Source organism: Rhinoraja longicauda, chromosome 32 (genome assembly GCF_053455715.1).
Source record: "Rhinoraja longicauda isolate Sanriku21f chromosome 32, sRhiLon1.1, whole genome shotgun sequence".
NCBI classification, from domain to species: Eukaryota; Metazoa; Chordata; class Chondrichthyes; order Rajiformes; family Arhynchobatidae; genus Rhinoraja; species Rhinoraja longicauda.
The window spans coordinates 1,133,701-1,152,699 of NC_135984.1; the positions used below are offsets into that span (position 1 = coordinate 1,133,701).

General features: G+C 45.5%; 2 protein-coding genes across 4 annotated transcripts in view; one reads left to right on the forward strand and one right to left on the reverse strand.

Moving 5' to 3' along the window:
- Positions 1–1,775, reverse strand: part of gkup (glucuronokinase with putative uridyl pyrophosphorylase) — a 50,170-nt gene extending 48,395 nt beyond the window's left edge. Inside the window, exon 1 of the mRNA XM_078426540.1 lies at positions 1,539–1,775. Coding sequence (XP_078282666.1) covers positions 1,539–1,595 — 57 coding nt within the window. The 5' untranslated portion in view covers positions 1,596–1,775. The remainder of the gene's footprint in view (positions 1–1,538) is intronic.
- Positions 1,619–18,313, forward strand: sc5d (sterol-C5-desaturase). Of its 3 annotated transcripts, none has more exons than XM_078426543.1 (6): positions 1,619–2,048; positions 2,640–2,740; positions 9,405–9,622; positions 14,987–15,119; positions 16,345–16,445; positions 17,208–18,313. In XM_078426543.1, exons 3-6 carry the CDS (start codon positions 9,413–9,415, stop codon positions 17,634–17,636), a joined length of 873 nt encoding a protein of 290 aa, XP_078282669.1. In that variant the 5' UTR covers positions 1,619–2,048; positions 2,640–2,740; positions 9,405–9,412; the 3' UTR covers positions 17,637–18,313. The 3 variants fall into 3 exon arrangements, with proteins under 3 accessions (XP_078282669.1, XP_078282668.1, XP_078282667.1); XM_078426542.1 differs by lacking the exons at positions 1,619–2,048; positions 2,640–2,740 and adding exons at positions 6,269–6,451; positions 7,240–7,362; XM_078426541.1 differs by lacking the exons at positions 1,619–2,048; positions 2,640–2,740 and adding an exon at positions 6,269–6,451.
- Positions 18,314–18,999: the final 686 nt, after the last annotated feature.

Sequence of the window (18,999 nt, forward strand, 5' to 3'; positions counted from 1 at the left end):
ACAGAAACAGCAGCCCAGATGGCATGTGAATCCTGTTCACTAGTATAAATACTATAGTATGTGTGGAAACAGCAATATTAATCACTGTGTCTACAATGGAACCATTCTTGGTGGACCAGCATCAAGCAAGGCTGCGTTATTGACGAAAATCTTTCTTCCTGCAATGTTGTTTCCCACCTTCAACAAACTACCCATGGGACTGGAGCTAAACTTTGAACTAATGAGAAGTAATTCAATTCTACAGCAATGACACTTCAGAGCCAAGATTGCCCAAACATCCTTCGTCAAGCTGCAGGATGCAGACGAACCTTGCAATTACATTTGATCAGAAGACCAAGATATAATCATCATTTTCACTGAAGCACATGAGTGGATAAGCCATCTACCCAATATCCACACAAGGGACGTCTACCAACTCATCTCGCTGCACCATATTGCCCGTCTAAAATAAATGTTCATGGCAAAATGCTTAAAAGTGTGGACCGCCTGCCATATTTCTGGCCCAGGCAGACATCAGAGATGTAACGCCACTGCCATTAACGTCAACATGCCAGCATTCCTTTTGATCAATTGTGGAAAAGAGTATTTGTAGACAAAGACTTAACACCTTGTGTAAAACTCATGGTTTGCCAGCTTCAGTGATCTCTGCCCTCCTGTATGCCTCTGGACCGACTACACCAGTCATCACAATCCATTGGAAAAATATCACCAACCCATCTCTGAAAAATCCTCTAAATTCAGTGGCCTCACTCAAGCCAACATCCCCAGTAATGAAGACAGTCGCACATTGTGGGCTACATCATTTACCACCCAATATCAGATTCCTGAAACAGATATGCTATTCCAACCTTAATCATGGCAAAGGTTATCATGCTGATAGAGGGAAATGGATGTCTTAAATGCTCTGTTAAAGAAATAAAACAGGGAATCTCTGGCCATGACTGCTCAAAGTAGAGAAGCAGCATTGGGGATGATCTTGACAACCGCAAGTCAGGACCACATAGAGGCTGTGGACAGACAGGAGGAGTGGACTACCTTCCCAACTACTCACCCACCCGTCCCATCAGCCACAAGCTGCCCCATCTGTGGAAAAGTCTACATTTCAGAGTCATAGAGAGATAGAGAGAGATTCATAGAGAGTCATAGACAGCATGGAAACAGAACCTTCAGATCACTGAGTCCTCACCGACCATCAACTACTAAACTCAGGGTTTCTGCACATCAACTGGATCCTCGACTTTCTCATCAAGAGTCAAGAGTGTTTTATTGTCATGTTTTGTTTCCTAGTCCTCCAAAATATTCCAAATGGAATTTAAACTGGAGGTGGCGGAGTATGTCTCCCAGATAGAACAATGACATTCTTACTTGCTGCGGCACAACAAGAATATGTAAAGATATCCTGGTGTCTAGAATGCTGGATCTCCTCAACAACCCCCCAACAACCGTCCGATCCAAACAGATCCTCACACGCGGAGGGGGTGTTCCGGAAGCCGCGAGGTGCTCATTACAGTGAGTTAGCAATGCAGCAAGTTATTCACCTTGACTTCGCTCTCCAGCAAAGTCCCGTGTCCAGCAACCAGAAGCACACAGATCATGAGGGCGACCCCAGCAACCGGCCGCGCCGCGCCGCAAGACCAGACCAGGCAAGGCAAGGCACGACCAGGCCAGGCCAGGCCAGGCAAGGCGATTACCCGCAGCTTTCAAACAGCCCAACTTCAATCGCCTCTCTTTAAACAGATCCACAGACTACCAGAGCGTCGCCTTTCACCGCTCGGCGTCCTGACATCATCGGGTCCAGGCGGAGCCAAGGTAGCAGCAGGAAAAAGTAAAGGCACTAGTTAGTACACGTGTCGGCTTGTATTCTGTGCCTCCTTGTATTCTGTGCCTCCTTAGCAAAGCACTGTGAGCCGATCAGTCTGAGGAAGGGTCTCGGCCCGAAACATCACCCATTCCTTCTCTCCAGAGATGCTGCCTGACCCGCTGAGTTACTCCAGCATTTTGTATCTATCTTCGATTTAAACCAGCATCTGCAGTTTTCTTTCCTATAAGTGAGTTGATTTTATCTCTGCCTCCTTTCCTAATGCAAGAAATATATTAAATATACTAATGAAAATAAATAAAGCTGCAGACGTTTCAAATATAAGATAAGAAGAGATACTCAACAGGTCAGGCCGCGAACGTGGGAAGAGAAACAACTCGACGCTGAAAGGTTAACAGAGTTAACAGAATTAACGTTAACAGAGTTAACGTTTCAGCCTCGACCTGTTTCTCTTCCCACATTTGCTGTCTGACCTGCTCAGTATTTCCAGCATTTTCTGTTTATATAGTCAGTATAATATATTGAACGATCGGGTTTTGCCCCGGGTGTTACTCTACCTTTTCCCCGGTCTCTGACAATGTAAAGGATTGGGGACCAAACGCGAGGGACAAACCAGGAGGGAAGAAAACACGCATCTACATTGTGGAGTTTTGTTCTCCCGGTCTAGAAGAAAAACGGAAATTTGGGAATCGTTCTGATCTCTGCAACTTTAAACATTACCTTGTCCCTTATCTGCATAAATAACGTTGCATAATTACAGCATTCATTTACACGGCAATTATTTTTAATTTCTTTATACTCATTACTCTGTACTCTTTAGCCCAGATCATTATTGGTCCAGATATGGATGGAAGATTCCAGACACGAGGAGCAAGTTTCAAAGACAATTTCTCTGTGGACAAGTTATTTCAAACCTCTAAGGCATGTTGGTTTAATTTATAAACCCCAGCTTGGCATCATGCTCAGTGTAAACATTGTGGGGCAAAGGACCTGTTTCTGAGCTGTACTGTTCTATGTTTACACTCTGTCCCTCTTGTCCAGACTGTCCAACACAATCATAGAATAGAATAGAATAGCCTTTATTGTCATCCCAAAACATGTTTTTTGACGAAATTACATTACCCATATCATCTTTATCAATTTCCCTTAACAACTTGAAAACTTTAATTAAATCATCCCCTACCTTCTAAATTCCAGATTTGCAACCATTGTGTGCTTAAATCCCATTTCATAATGCTTGGTATCAATGTGGCAAGTCTGTGTGGCACAATGTAATGGTCCTGCGATGCATTGCATAAAGCTCCTCTCAACACTGGGTGTCTCATCGAAGCAGAGCTTTGTAAAGTTACAGCGTTTGTTCCTCTGAAGTTGATTCCTTTAGGCATAAAAAGCAACCTTTTGTTTAACTTCAGAGGTTGTAATGCAAAATGCCAATGCATACTTGCAACACACTTTTGTCCAAATTCACAAACTTCCTCATGAGATTGCAGTGTGCATGAATGTCATGTGCAGCACATGTTCAGCACGACAAAAGATGGTGAATTTCAATTTCTAAGTGACAATTTGTACTTCTCTGTTGATTTAATTACCCGACCCCCCCATCTTTACCCCTTTGTATTGTCTGGAGCACCGTTTATACTTTTCCCTGTCATTTGGTTCAGAACTATTGTTAGGCTTGCTACAATTCCTTGGTTTACAATAATTCCCCAGGATAAACAGATTGCAATGTATTTCCAGGGTAATAGTCCCTCTAATTAGCAGGGTTACTGTAATTCCCAGGGTTACAATCATTCCAATGCCTTTGTTTACAGACCCTCTAATTCCAGAGATTATAATGCTTCGAGGTTCTGTGGTGGTTGCAGCAATATCTGTCTTTACAGGAATTACCAAGATTACAGAGCCTGATTTTTGCGGTTGCAGTAACAACCATGGCTGCAGACCCTATAATTCTCAGCAGTAAAATATTTGTAATGCTCACAGACCTTCAAATTCTCTGATTTCATGTATTCCTTGGTCATTGTTGAGATTACAGCCCTTTGATAAAGACTGTTTACTAAAATACTGCACTTAAGTCACACGGTCCAAATAGATGCATCCTAAGATGCTGAGAAAATAAGGAAGGACATGGCTGAGGCCATGTTGGAATCTTCCAAATATCTACAGATTAATTAGTGGGTCTCTGCAGACAGGAAAGTGGCCAATTGTACCCCATTGGTCAAGAACTCGGCAACAACAAATCTGGTAGTTTGTTTGTGATGAGGCAATCGGGCTAGCATTAGCATTTTCTTTAACAAGAAAGCCAGCAAAGTTTTGCTCAAGGTTAACCACGTTGGAATAACATGAGAGTAACAGAGAATGTCAATGAAAGAAAGGAAATTGTTGTAGTGCTTGTGGACTTGAAAAGGATATTTGATAAGGTGTGACGTCACAGAATTATTATCAAAATTGAAGGCCATGGAATAGAAATAACTAACAGAATAGACAGAAACTTGATGAGGCAACATGAAACAGGTGGTGAAAGCTCATTCTCTAACTGGAGGGAAGTGCACAAAAGATCTGTAGGCGCAAGAAGCTGCTGATGCTGTAATCAGTGACTGAAAAGAGCAGTTGGAGGATCTCGATGGGTCAGGTAACATGTGTGGTGGGAAATCCACAGTTATTGTTTCAGATGATGACTTTCAAGATGACAGGTCTCGATCCAAAACATCGACCATCAATTTCTCTCCACACATGCTGTCTGATGTTCCTCCTGCAGCTCCCCTCTCTTTTGTACAAAGATTTCCAGAGACGTTGGTTCTGGGACCACTGCTTTATCCAAAATAGAGTAATGATTTAGACCTCGGTGTGTAGCATACAATTTCCATATCTGCAGATGACACAAAATTTGGAGGCACAGTAAATTAAGAGGAATTTCACATTTCCTCACACAATGGAAGGATGCAATTTGTTCCATCAAGTCCCTGCTGGCACTCAGATCAATCCCATGGATCACATTCACCCACTTATTTACCTGTAACCAGTTCTTCCAAACAAGGGTGGCACAGTGGTGCAGCAGTGGAATTGTTGCCTTTCAGCAACAGAGACCCAAGTTCAATCCTGACTGCAGGTGCTGTCCGTACGGAGTTTGTACGCTCTCCCCGTGACCGCGTGGGTTTTCTCCGGCTGCTAAATTTTCCTCGCAGATTCCAAAAATGTGCAGCTTTGTTGGTTCATTGTTTTCTGTGAATTGTCCCTAGTGTGTGTAGGATAGAACTAGTGTATGGCGTAATTGTTGGTCGGCATCGACTCGGCGGGCCATTATAGCTCCACAGTAAGATAGTCATAGACTTTGAGGAGAAAGAAACAGGCTCTATCTGGGCTAAAGTGTCAATTTTAATTTAATGCTGAAAAATGCAAGTGTTACACTGTGCAGGAAGAATGAGAAGAGGTGTTATTCACTGGAAGGACTAGGGAGATTGGTGAGTGTGCATGGTTTATAGAACATGGCAGGACAATTTGAGAAAATGTTAAAGCAGCACACTAGACCAAGAGATTGTAAGGGGATTTGATAGAAGTATTTAATATCATGAAAGAATTATACAGAGATACTGTTCCCAATGGTCAGCTTCCTCACGCACTGAAGGCAATTGTTTAAAAACACCTAAAGCAAAATAAGGAAGAACTGTTATTATGCAACAACAACAGGTACATTCAGACAGGTACCTGAATACGAAAGGTTTAGAGGGGCCCTAGCTACGCCTCGGGTTTGGAGGAGTGCCCCTGCCCCCATTGCCCCCAGTGCCCCTGCACCCAGTGTCCCCAATGCCCCCAGTCCCCAATGCCCCCAGTCCCCAATGCCCCCAGTCCCCAATGCCCCCAGTCCCCAATGCCCCCAGTCCCCAATGCCCCCAGTCCCCAATGCCCCCAGTCCCCAATGCCCCCAGTCCCCAATGCCCCCAGTCCCCAATGCCCCCAGTCCCCAATGCCCCCAGTCCCCAATGCCCCCAGTGCCCCTGCCCCCAGTGCCCCTGCACCCAGTGCCCCCAGTGCCCCTGCCCCCAGTCCCCAATGCCCCCAGTCCCCAATGCCCCCAGTCCCCAATGCCCCCAGTGCCCCTGCCCCCAGTGCCCCTGCACCCAGTGCCCCCAGTGCCCCTGCCCCCAGTCCCCAATGCCCCCAGTCCCCAATGCCCCCAGTCCCCAATGCCCCCAGTCCCCAATGCCCCCAGTGCCCCTGCCCCCAGTGCCAGTGGAGCGCGGCGGGTGGCGCTACCCTGATGTCATTGGTCAGGTGAGTGCTCGGCCAATGGGAGCCGCAGCTGGGCTGACGCAGTGTGTGTGACGCCGTGTGATTGGCCGGCCGCGTCCCCGCCCCCTCTGCCCATTGGCTGCCCGGCCCCTCCAGAGGAGGTGGGGCCACCGCTCGGCCAATCACACGGCCGCCTGGCATTGGGTGCTGCAGCGACGCTCAGTGGTCCGTGCTGGTGTTGGAGCTGCACAGGGAACGGGACACAGCGGCACCCGCACGGGACACCCATACACACCCACAGCGGCCCCGGGACACACCCGCACCCAGCCCTCGACCCGGGCACCGGGACCAGCGGGCCCGCCCTCAGCTCAGGCCGGGCCAGGCTCGGCGGGAGGCGGGCAGCAGGTACAGCAGTGTCCGTGGGCGAGGGGAATGCGCAGGTCGGGCAGGTGGGAGCGGGGGTCGGGCAGGTGGGAGCGGGGGTCGGGCAGGTGGGAGCGGGGGTCGGGCAGGTGGGAGCGGGGGTCGGGCAGGTGGGAGCGGGGGTCGGGCAGGTGGGAGCGGGGGTCGGGCAGGTGGGAGGACCATTGTTGCTGTGTCTGTGCCAGCATGAGCTCGATGGGCCAAATGTCCTGGTCCCAGGTTGAGCCGCGTTCTCACCCCCGTCCAACTGTTCCCGAGCAGTCTGGTCTGCAGATGATTAGATTCTCCCCCCGAGAACTCTCTTCCCCATCCAGCGACGGGTCGCAGATCCGACACATCCTTCACTTCCGAAGATGCCGTCCGACCTCCAGAGTCCAGAGTGTTTTATTGTCGTGTGTCCCAGATACAACAATTACATTCTTACCTGCAGCAGCACAACGCAATATGGAAACCCGCTGAGCTTCCCCAGCCAATTCCGTTTGTGCAACAACGGTACTTGGTGTGGGGGGTTCGGCAGCAGGTTGGTTTCCTCTGCCTGAGGCACGTGTAAGGTGTTTGGGTTATTATACAGAGCCTTTATTTGTCACTCGGTACCGAGGTACCGAACGAAATTACGTTATTATGTGTGTGTTAATCAATGCGACAATTGATAACGTGGTTGCGGTCACATTGTTGCCTTTGGGAGTTTGTGGCCTGAATGTATAAACTGCTTTACGTTATAGGTACGGTATGGCATAAGACAGAAAATACTGTAATCCCTCCCTCTGCAGGTCAGGCAACATTTGTGGAATGAGAAGCATTTTGGGTCGAAGACCCATGATCCAGAACAGGGACCAAGGAAACTATTTGGCTTCCCGCTTTCCCAGTTCCGATCAGGGTCCTCAACCTACAAGGTGCTTATAGATATACAATTCTTCATTTCCGGTCCTCTCCTCCGTGTCATGTTTTTATTGTGGGTGGGGGGAGGAGGAGGAGGAGAGATGTCAAATGCTAACAGGACATAAGCAATACATGCCAGGAATCTCAGGGGTCAAGTCAAGTCAAATTTATTTGTCACATACACATACTCGATGTGCAGTGAAATGAAAGTGGCAATGCCTGCGGATTGTGCACAAAAAGAATTACAGTTACAGCATATAAATAAAGTTAATAAGTTACTAAACATAGCACAAAAAGTGTCGACAAAAATTTATTCTCTGGGGTTATAAAAGTTGACAGTCCTGATGGCCTGTGGGAAGAAGCTCCGTCTCATCCTCTCCGTTTTCACAGCGTGACAGCGGAGGCATTTGCCTGATCGTAGCATCTGGAACAGTCCGTTACTGGGGTGGCAGGGGTCCCTCATGATCTTGCTTGCTCTGGATCTGCACCTCCTGATGTATAGGTCCTGCAGGGGGACGAGTGTAGTTCCCATGGTGCGTTCTGCCGAACGCACTACTCTCTGCAGGGCCATCCTGTCCTGGGCAGAGCTGTTCCCAAACCAGACTGAAGAAGGGTCTCGACCCGAAACGTCACCCATTCCTTCTCTCCCGAGATGCTGCCTGACCTGCTGAGTTACTCCAGCATTTTGTGAATAAATCGATTTGTACCAGCATCTGCAGTTATTTTCTTATACTCATGATGAACTATATTCTACTGGTACTGATGACATCTCATGGCACCCAATGGATGCCTAGTGTTGATCTACCAGATCTGCTCTGTTCTGTTCAAACCCATTTAGCTCCATGTATGGCAAGTATCTTCAGTGTGAATATAGATGGTGAATATAGATGGTTTTTTGTTCCTACCAATGTTGTCATAAGAGATGTATCGGCAGTAAGTATATTGGTGTGGATGATGTCAAGGGGGTTTAACCTCTTGTTGGGTTTTTCTTCACCTGCCACTAGACCAGTCTGGCCACAGTTTCCCATGCTCAATCAGAGGAATGGGTGATGGGTACTTGAGTGATCGTGATATACCTGAGGAGAATATGTAAAGTCAGCGTGTCAATTCAAACAGTGTGTTTATAATTATCGGTGAAAGGGCTTTCAAAGGCTTTTAAGTCAAGTCAAGTCAAGTCAATTTTATTTGTATAGCACATTTAAAAACAACCCACGTTGACCAAAGTGCTGCACATCTGATTAGGTACTAAGGAAAAAAAAAAGAAACATACAGTAGCACGCAAACAGTTCACAGCGCCTCCTCAATGAGCCTCAAACGCTAGGGAGTAGAAATAGGTTTTGAGCCTGGACTTAAAGGAGTCGATGGAGGGGGCAGTTCTGATGGGGAGAGGGATGCTGTTCCTCAGTCTAGGAGCTGCAACCGCAAAAGCGCGGTCACCCCTGAGCTTAAGCCTAGACCGCGGGGGGTTAAGAGTCAACCATATTGCTGTGGGTGTTGAATTGAGAACAAAGTATTACAATGGAGCTGTGGTTACATAATCACCTTTAATGTGACTGGTTTTCAGATTAAGTGAATTTAGGTACCATATCTTTTACAGCGGATCTGAATGATTATTTCTGGGTTACTGGTCTGATAATAAATGTGTTGCCACCTGGTCAATGTTTGGGATCTATCATGCAAAGTAACTACACTAAGTTGGGTAGCATTCAAAGTACATGACCAATCGTAATCTTAAAATTGTCAGTTTGTATAAATGCCCTTAATAAACAGATTGTCCGACTGTGAGAAAATGCCCAGGCAGCCTCAGGCAGCTGTAATTGATGCATGGTTACCATTCTTTTTAAATTGTTTAAGTCTTCAAGGTAATCCTTCAGATGAGACCAGTCTGTGGCCATTGTGTGGCTGTCCAAGCTGTTGCATGACATTGTGCAGTGGTTTATGAAGCAGGACAGGCCACATGCACCAGGGTAATCCGTGAATGGAGCTCTGTAACAGACGGTAGACTTACAATCGTCATTTGTGATGAACTACTGCAACCTCTTCTCTTTATTGGCAGGTTCTGCCATGGACATCGTACTACATTATGCAGATGACCACGTTTTCACACCGTATGTGTACCCCAGCTCCTGGCTAGAGAGTGGCACTCTACGCCAGTTAATCAGCCTCCTCATTGTAACCAACCTGGGAGCCACCGTTATATATCTGTCCTTTGGAATGTTGAGCTATTATCTTATTTTTGATCATACACTGAAGAAACACCCACAATATTTGCCGGTAAGTCTTACATCCATGGATGTTCCATAGAAAGCTTTCTATGGAAATATGTGACTACCTGTTTTGATTTGATTTTTACACCATTGATCAGTATTGGGTATTGACTACTCTGCATGTAAACCACTCATACCCCTCACTTAGATTCCCTGATCCAGTTTTAAATGGCCTCCTCCTCTCTCATTTCCAAAGTGAATTTAGTTTAGTTTAGATTATTATTGCCACGTGTACCAGGGTACAGTGAAAACCTTTTTGTTGCTTGCTATCTAGTCAATGAAAAGACTATACATGATTACAATCAAGCCGTGTACAGTGTACAGATAAAGGATAAAGCTTCCGAATCCCGGAAGTGACGTGAGAGGACGCTGGCGTTCTTTGTTCGCCGCTTCTCACCACTTCTATTTTTGTATTAATTTTGCCGTTTTTGAAAAGATTGCAAAAATCCCTCTGCTTAAACAAATCCTTCTGCTTGACCTGGTATCATCTGCCCAGCTCTTCCACCGCTGCCTCCGCACCCTTGGACTCCGCACCCTTGGACCTCTCACTCCTGTCTGTGCTCCTGTCTCTGCTGGCTTGGACTGCTCCCCTGTGGGTTACCTGACAGCTAGCGCTGCAGTCATCAACTCGCTAACGCTACCGCTAACGCTAACAGCTGCCTGGCTGCCTGCTTGCCTGGCTACCTCCTCTGCCTGCACGTCCTCAGCTCCCTATTAACCCTCAGGCTGCTCAGCTTCCTCGATCCTCATAGGCCTTGCTCTGGATCAGCCTGTTGTGCCTGCTGTGACGTTTTGATCTCTCTGGGCTCTATGCTCCTTCGCTCCTGCCTGGCATGGCACTGAAGTACTTGGCTGCGAGGCTGCTCCAGCTCAACAACCACTCCACTCCGACATGCATCTCTGCCATCATCAACCACGGACTTCTACGACGACCCAAATACATCCACAGAGGCTCCGGTCACAAGTTTGTCTACTCCCAGACCGGTCACTCCATCCCTGCACTCTGGTCAGCTGATCGGACTTCCACTCGTCCATTACATCATCACAACAACGCACACGAGCGTGCCCCCTGTCTACAAGCCCTGGCTAAATCACCCGTGTCCATCCACACCACACAAAGCAACATGAAGCTCACTCTGCTCAACATCCGGTCCCTCAACAATAAAAGCCACATTCTGAATGACTTCATCCTGGAAAATAAACTGGACTTCCTCTGTCTGACAGAAACCTGGCAACAACCTCTGGACTACCTCTCACTCAACCTCACTACACCCAACGGATACTCCTACATCAATAAACCACGCTCGGAAGGCCGAGGTGGTGGGATTGCCGTAATTCACCGACAGGACTTCAAGATCAACCTCATCTCCATCTCATCTGCTCCTTCATTTGAACACCTGGCTTTCAAACTCTCTGGCCACACAAAATTAGTCATGGCAGTTGTCTACTGCCCTCCCAAACCACACCCATCATTCCTTTCTGACTTCTCTGACTTTCTGACCCAGTTCTGTTCTCTCTCCCCCTCAATCCTCCTCCTCGGTGATTTCAACATCCACATGGACTCCACTGACTCCACAATAACCGCTGACTTCACTGAAATACTCAACTGCTTTAACCTCACTCAACACGTCAATTTTCCCACCCATAACCGTGGGCACATTCTGGACCTTGTCTGCTCCACTGGACTAAATCTACATCACCTCTCTGGCTCCGACCCCACCCTCTCTGATCACTTAGCCATCACCATGTCTGTCAACATTCCCACCCCAGCTCCAAAGCAAAAACGCAAAATAAACTTCCGCAAGCTGAACTCTGTTTCACCTACCTCACTCTCATCCTCCCTCTCTGAAATAATGTCCGCCTCTCCCTTCGTTGACCTCCACAGCCCCTCTGACCTCACTGACTACTACAACCGCACTCTCTCCTCCTGCCTCGACCAGCTTGCACCTATAAAAACCAAAGCAGTTTCCTTCACCCACTCTGCTCCCTGGTTTACCCCTGAACTCCGCGTGATGAAAACTCATGCCCGCCAACTTGAAAGACTCCGCAACAAAACAGGTCTCACAATTCACTCCCAAGCCTACAAAGACCACATACAGCACTATAAAGATGCCCTCTCCCATGCCCACTCCACCTAATACTCTCAAATAATTCACTCTGGCTCCGGAAACCCAAAAACACTCTTCTCTACAATAAACAAACTCCTCAGCCCCCTGGACACCATCTCCCAATCATTCACAGTTGACAAATGCACCACTTTCCTTTCATTCTTCCAAAGCAAAATAGACAACATCTACAGCACCTTAACCACCAACGCACCTGCTCCCCCTCAAACCACCTGCCCCCCCCTTATCCTGTCAGCCCCTGCCTCAGATCTCCCCAATCTCCACCACCGACCTCTCTGACCTCTTCACAGGAATAAAAACTGCCACCTGCTCTCTGGACCCCATCCCCTCCAGCTTTGTCAAGGCCTGCCGTCCTGCTCTCTCTCCACTTATCACTGCAACAATAAACTCCTCCTTGTCCACTGGCATCGTCCCGCCATCCCTCAAAATCGCTGCTGTCACCCCCATTCTGAAAAAACCTGGTCTAAACCCTGACACCCCAAACAACTTCAGACCAATCTCCAACCTACCCTTTCTGTCCAAAGTTTTGGAACGTGCTGTAGCTTCCCAACTCAAATACCACCTCTCTACCAATAACCTGTATGAAACTTTCCAATCCGGATTCCGCTCAAACCACTGTACTGAAACTGCGCTCCTCAAAATCACAAACGACATTCTCCTCTCCTCCGACGCTGGCAACCTCAACATCCTCATCCTACTTGACCTCAGCGCCGCCTTTGACACCATAAATCACTCCATTCTCCTCACCCGACTTGAAACCTCCCTTAACATCACCGGCACAGCCCTATCCTAGTTCAAATCTTACCTCTCTGACAGACACCAGTTCATCTCCATTAACAACTGTAAATCCCCCACCGCTCCCCTCCCCCAAGGTGTCCCCCAAGGCTCAGTCCTTGGCCCCCTCCTCTTCATCCTCTACCTGTTCCCCCTTGGTCAATTAATCCGCCGTCATGGTCTCAACTTCCACTGCTTCGCCGATGATATCCAGCTCCTCATCTCCACCAAGTCAATCTCCCCCATCACACACTCTACACTGACAAACTGCATTAGTGAAATAAAATCTTGGCTTCAATCAAACTTCCTCAAACTCAATTGCAACAAATCTGAAATCATCATCATTGGTCCAAAAACGCTCACCAAATCCACCCAAAACTTCATCCTCAACATTGATGGTCTCCCAGTATCCACCTCACCTCACATCCGGAATCTTGGAATCATCCTTGATCAAACCCTCTCCTTCGACAAACACATCAAACACATCACAAAGACAGCCTTCTTCCACCTCAAAAACATTGCCCGTCTCCGTCCATCCCTCTCCTCCACAGCTGCAGAAACCCTCATCCACGCCTTCATCACCTCCCGTCTGGACTACTGCAACAGCCTCCTCTATGGCGCACCCTCAAAAATCATCAATAAACTTCAATACATTCAAAACTCCGCTGCCCGTCTACTCACACACACCTCGATCCGTGACCATATCACCCCCGTCCTTTATAAACTCCACTGGCTCCCCATCCCCCAGAGAATCCAGTACAAAATCCTCCTCATAACCTACAAAGCCCTCCATAACCTGGCCCCATCCTACCTGACCGACCTCCTCCACAGGCACACTCCCACTTGCACCCTCCGCTCTGCCGCTGCCATCTCCTATCCCCCCACATCCGGACTAAACTCAGATCCTGGGGGGACAGGGCTTTCTCCATCGCTGCTCCCACCCTATGGAACTCACTACCCCAAACCGTTAGAGACTCCTCCACACTCACCACATTCAAAACATCGCTGAAGTCTCACCTGTTCAGTCCTGCCTTCAACCACTGAAGGTCACCTCACCTTCTGTCTCCTTTCTCTGTTCATTTATTTATTTACTTATTTATCTATTTATTCATTTCCCTATGTTCTCAAAATCTCTGTAAAGCGTCTTTGAGTATATGAAAAGCGCTATATAAATAAAATGCATTATTATTATTATTATTATTAAAGCTTACAATATTTAGTGTAAGATGAAGTCTGATTAAAGTTAGTTCAAAGATTTGGAATGAAGTAGATGGAAGGTCAGGACCACACCCTAGCTGCTGATAGGATGGTCCAGTTGCTTGATAATAACTGGGAAGAAACTGTCCCTGAATCTGGAGGTGTACGTTTACAAACATCTGTACCTCATGGGAGAGGGGAGAAGAGGAGTGACCGCAGTGAGACTGGTGACCAGTGATTATGCTGGTGGCCTTGCCGAGGCAGGGTGAGGTATATGTGGAGTCAATGGAAGGGGGGTTGGTTTGCGTGATGGACTACATCATGTCCACAACTCTCTGCAATTTCTTGCTGTCTTCGATAGAGCTGTTACCAAAGCATGCCCTGATGCTTTCTACAGTGCATCTGTAGGAATTATTGAGGGCTGTCAGGGACATGCTGAACTTCCTAAGCATTTAAAAGGTGAAGCAGTTATTTTATTCCTTGCAATGGTAAATTCTTATCTTTGTATATGTTACCTTGCCTGTGTTGTGAATTCAGTTTGTACTACTTTATTGTGTGAGTGTAAAAGGGCATTAAGACAGATTTTAAAAGTTATAGTTTAACATTTGAAGATTAATAGGTAGGATAATTTGTCTTCAAAGTAAATTATGTTTACTGGCTTTTGTGGTTGCTATTTTGCAGGCAAAATAATATAAGATAAACATGAAAGATTAGAATGTGGAAATATTTTGTTATTGAAGCAGAATGAGGCATCACAGTCTGAGGAGAGAGAAGGTAGACACAAAATGCTGGAGTAACTCAGCGGTTCAGGCAGCATCTCGGGAGAGAAGGAATGGATGACGTTTGGGGTCGAGACCCTTCTTCAGACTGATCAGAGGAGAGAGAGACTGATGTAGACATCATGGCTTGCTGCACCTTCCCCACACCGCTACTTGATAATATTTTGTGTTGTTCAGATGCTTCTCAATGTTTGGGAGCTAAGGCAATTTAAGTGCACACTGCCAGGTTAGTGAGAGAGTGACATTATGGGGGTTGCATTCCTCAAACAGTCCAGTGCAATTTCCTGTAGATCAAAGCCCCATCATCTGCACTTAAAAAACAGTTTGTCTATTTACTCCCTTCACATAAATTCTGTAATTTATGACATAAATGTTATTATACTTTATCTCAAATTTTTGGCAAGTAATTTGTGAATTCTTACAGACAAATTTCCTTTGCCCAAACGGCTGCAATATTGAGGCCACCTGTACTGAGCTTATTTTCTCTCTCCATAGAATCAAGTGCAACGAGAAATAAAGTATGCGATGCAATCACTTCCATGGATAAGTATTCCAACGGTTGGACTGTTCTTTGCAGAAATCCGTGGCTACAGCAAATTGTACGATAACATCGAGGAATCCCCTTATGGTAAGTGTTGAGGAAGAAGTGTAGCAGAGCCGGGAAGTGGGCTAATCTGGTGGTGTTGCCACTTGCGTGCTGGATATTTCTCACTTTTATTTCATCTTCTTGCACTGAAATCCATCCTCAAACAGCAAACTAGAAATGAATGGCTGCAATTTTAAACCTGCTAGTTTGGTTTGGTTGAGGACAAGAATGTTGTCATGTTTTCTCCACTTGGAGAGTCTTCAATGTGTTGTAAGAAACAAGTGTAGTCATTTACAAGTGAGGTGCGTCAGAGTTTTTTTCACATTGGATGGAAAATCTCTGAAAATGTTCTACTGCAAGGTTGCAGATGCAGGATCAATTTAAATAGATGGTTATTCTACTCTATTTAGCCAGAGGAATTTACATAGATGTAGATAAATTCACCTTTTCACTTCTATGTTTTGTCACTCTCTCCACCCATCTGCCAATTACCACATTCCCCTTCCTCGCCTGTATCCACCTATCACTTGCCAGGCTTCAACTCACCCCCATCACTCTTTTCCAGAATTCGCTCCACCCAATTCCATCAGTCTGAAGAAGGGTCCTGACTTGAAATGTCATCTGTCCATTCTCTCCACAGATGCTGTCCAACCTACTGAATTCTTCTTGCAATTTAGTGCTTTGCTGTAGATAAATTGTCCAAGATTTTTTAATGGGGGATTGACACAGAAGAGGTTGGAGACCAAGGACAGATCAGCCATGATCATATTGAAGGACCAAATGGCCTGCTCCAGCTCCTAGTTTCTTGTTTTACTGTAAAATCAAAACCTTTTCTCTCTACCTCGGTACACATGACAATAATAAACTAAACTAAACTAGGCTATATTTTGTTATACCGATGAATGCCTTAAGATCTGGATTTACTTTAAACCACTCTTTTTCAGAAGTTCAAAGGAAGCAGCTTTCTTGTCCAAATATTCGAACCTACTATGTTTCCCAGCTTCACTGCCAAACTATTATAATTGTCGTGGAGGCATCCTTGAATGTTTTAGATGTTAACTATGGAATACAAATGAAAGTTGCCGTAACTGCACAATGACTGTGGAGAATTAGCATTTTTTATGTTTGCGGATAGTTTAAGGAGACTTTCTTTATACTCACCAGCACCAAGTCGTAAATCAGCGACTCTGTGATCCTGAGTGAAGTTATGTAATCTGTAAGTGTTGAGTAATCTCTGTACTGAACCTCCAACCTTCTTTCTTTTCAGGTTGGTTTGGAGTGGTGCTCAGTATGATGTCCTTCCTCTTCTTCACAGACATGTGTATCTACTGGATCCATCGGTTTCTTCATCACAGGTTCTTCTATAAAGTAAGAAGCTTGGGGCTGGGTGACAGGTTTGAGAAATGCATATGTGGAAGGTATTCAAAGGTCTAGCTGCTATTTCATTGCATAATCCAGCATCTTTGTGGTGTTGTACCTGTGCCAGCTCTTTGAAGGAGCTGCTCCATTAGTTCCAACCCTCCCAATGCTGCTGCCCTGCCCTGACACTGCAAATTCTTATATTCATGTGTGAATCGTGAATGTTTGAGAACGATCAGTGAATGCCTTGCCTGAACATATGGTCTTGAATTCATTCCCCTTGTGTTATATTTAATTAATAAAACACCATTGACAAGCTATAATTTCATGGACCCGGCTTTATCTTTTGATTAGTCATAGTGAGGATGGTCCAGAACCAGGGGCCACAGTTTAAGAATAAGGGGTAGGCCATTTAGAACTGAGATGAGGAAAAACTTTTTCAGTCAGAGAGTTGTGAATCTGTGGAATTCTCTGCCTCAGAAGGCAGTGAAGGCCAATTCTCTGGATGAATTTAAGAGAGGGCTAGATAGAGCTCTTAAGGATAGTGGAATCAGGGGGTATGGGGAGAAGGCAGGACCAGGGTACTGATTGAGAATGATCAGCCATGATCACATTGAATGGCGGTGCTGGCTCGAAGGGCCGAATGGCCTCCTCCTGCACCTATTGTCTATTCATAGCTTGAAAAGCATTGTAAGTAATATCAAACACGTGTTGTAATTTAACATGAGTACTTAATGTGTGGATTGTTTAAACCTCTGGTATTGCCTTTAGCGCTTGCACAAGCCGCACCATACTTGGAAGCTTCCAACGCCATTTGCAAGTCATGCCTTTCACCCAGTGGATGGCTTCCTGCAGAGTATCCCATACCACATCTACCCATTCCTCTTCCCACTGCACAAAGTGGTCTACTTGGGTCTCTACGTCTTTGTCAACATTTGGACGGTGTCCATTCACGACGGGGACTACAGAGTGCCCAGAATTCTTGAGGGCATCATTAATGGGTCGGCTCACCACACAGATCACCATCTGTTCTTTGATTATAACTATGGGCAGTACTTCACACTGTGGGACCGAATTGGAGGCTCCTACAAACATCCGTCAGCCTTGGAAGGCAAAGGACCAAGGGACTACATGAGCAACTTGAAGGCCAAGGGAAAGCTTTTGGATCGGGCATCCACCACTGCCGACAAAGAAGAATGAGCAGCGTGCATTTCCCCATTATTGGCCAGCCGTAATCTCAGTGGAGCTCCTTGTCTTTATCCCACACTGTTCTGACACAATCTACCCAATAATCTGCTAATATTTTCTGCGTTCTTGCAAGTGAGACCAGTTTGAAGTGAGCAATATAAACTAGCCTTGTGTGAGATGTGGTGAGGATACCACTTCCATATCTCTTTGCAGATTGGATGTAATTTTGTGGAAAGCCTGGCGGTGTATTGAATGTGGCACAGAATATCTGAAGACCTCTGTACCATGGCCTGGGTGTACTATTGAAGCAAATGCTGTAGTGTCACTGAGCACTTCACATTTTGGGTACAGGTGATTCCTGGCTGTCCAGTTTTAATTATGAAAGATATAATGGGAATAGAATGATTGCTGAGGATCTAGATTATTGTGAATCTGATTGCAAGCATTAAAGCTAAATTCTGTTCCATAAAATTGTCCTTGTATTTTAAATATTTTAGAAATGTATTGTTGGATTTTACTGATGAATAACACAGCATCTGAAATGAAATTGAACTATTGGGGCTTAAACCATCTTGCTTTGTTTCGTTTAATGTTTACTTACTATATGATTTTTCTCTGCTTGTGATGAATTGTATCGTGAAATGACATGTTATTTTGAGATTGAAATATAATTAATCTTAAAAAATTGATTGCATATCTCGTATTACAATTGTGTTGTACTGTAATGAATGTGTTACAACACTTTCAGCAATGAATCCTGGGTTCAAATCCAATGTGGAAAGATTGAATTTACTAATGTTATAAAGCACATAAAAGGACTCTTTGGTCCATTACTTTCATGCCAACCTTGTGTTTGAAGATTTGGAGGGAATTGTAACAGAATCACTGAATTGTAACAGAATCACTGAATATGTATAAATGTGGCGTTCTTCATCATTTAAATGACTGACTTAGAAGACCATAAAGGTGTATCATGCGAGAAATGGTGACATATTGACCTAGGTAGGCTGCATGTGCTTGGGTACGGAAGGGAAAAATCTGCTTTCATCTCCAATGCCATCCAGCCTCACAAAATCCCAAGTAATGAAATCATAGATGATTGCACCATAAAGTTTATTTTGTGATTGGTGTTTTGCAGGAGCCTATTAATGTAATATTGGTTGCCTATGTTAGGAAAACAGAAGGGAACATTGTTTATCCAATTTATTTTTTAAATCCACGTTTCCTTTAAAAAAAAAAAAAGTACAGGTCCCTTTTACAGTCAAACACTTCAAGTGTGTAATCAATCATCTTCTTGTTGTTGTGTCAGAAATTGGAATGATGGCTGATAATAGCAGTGGATTCCACGTGTAACATTTATTTTAAGGGCTGCACA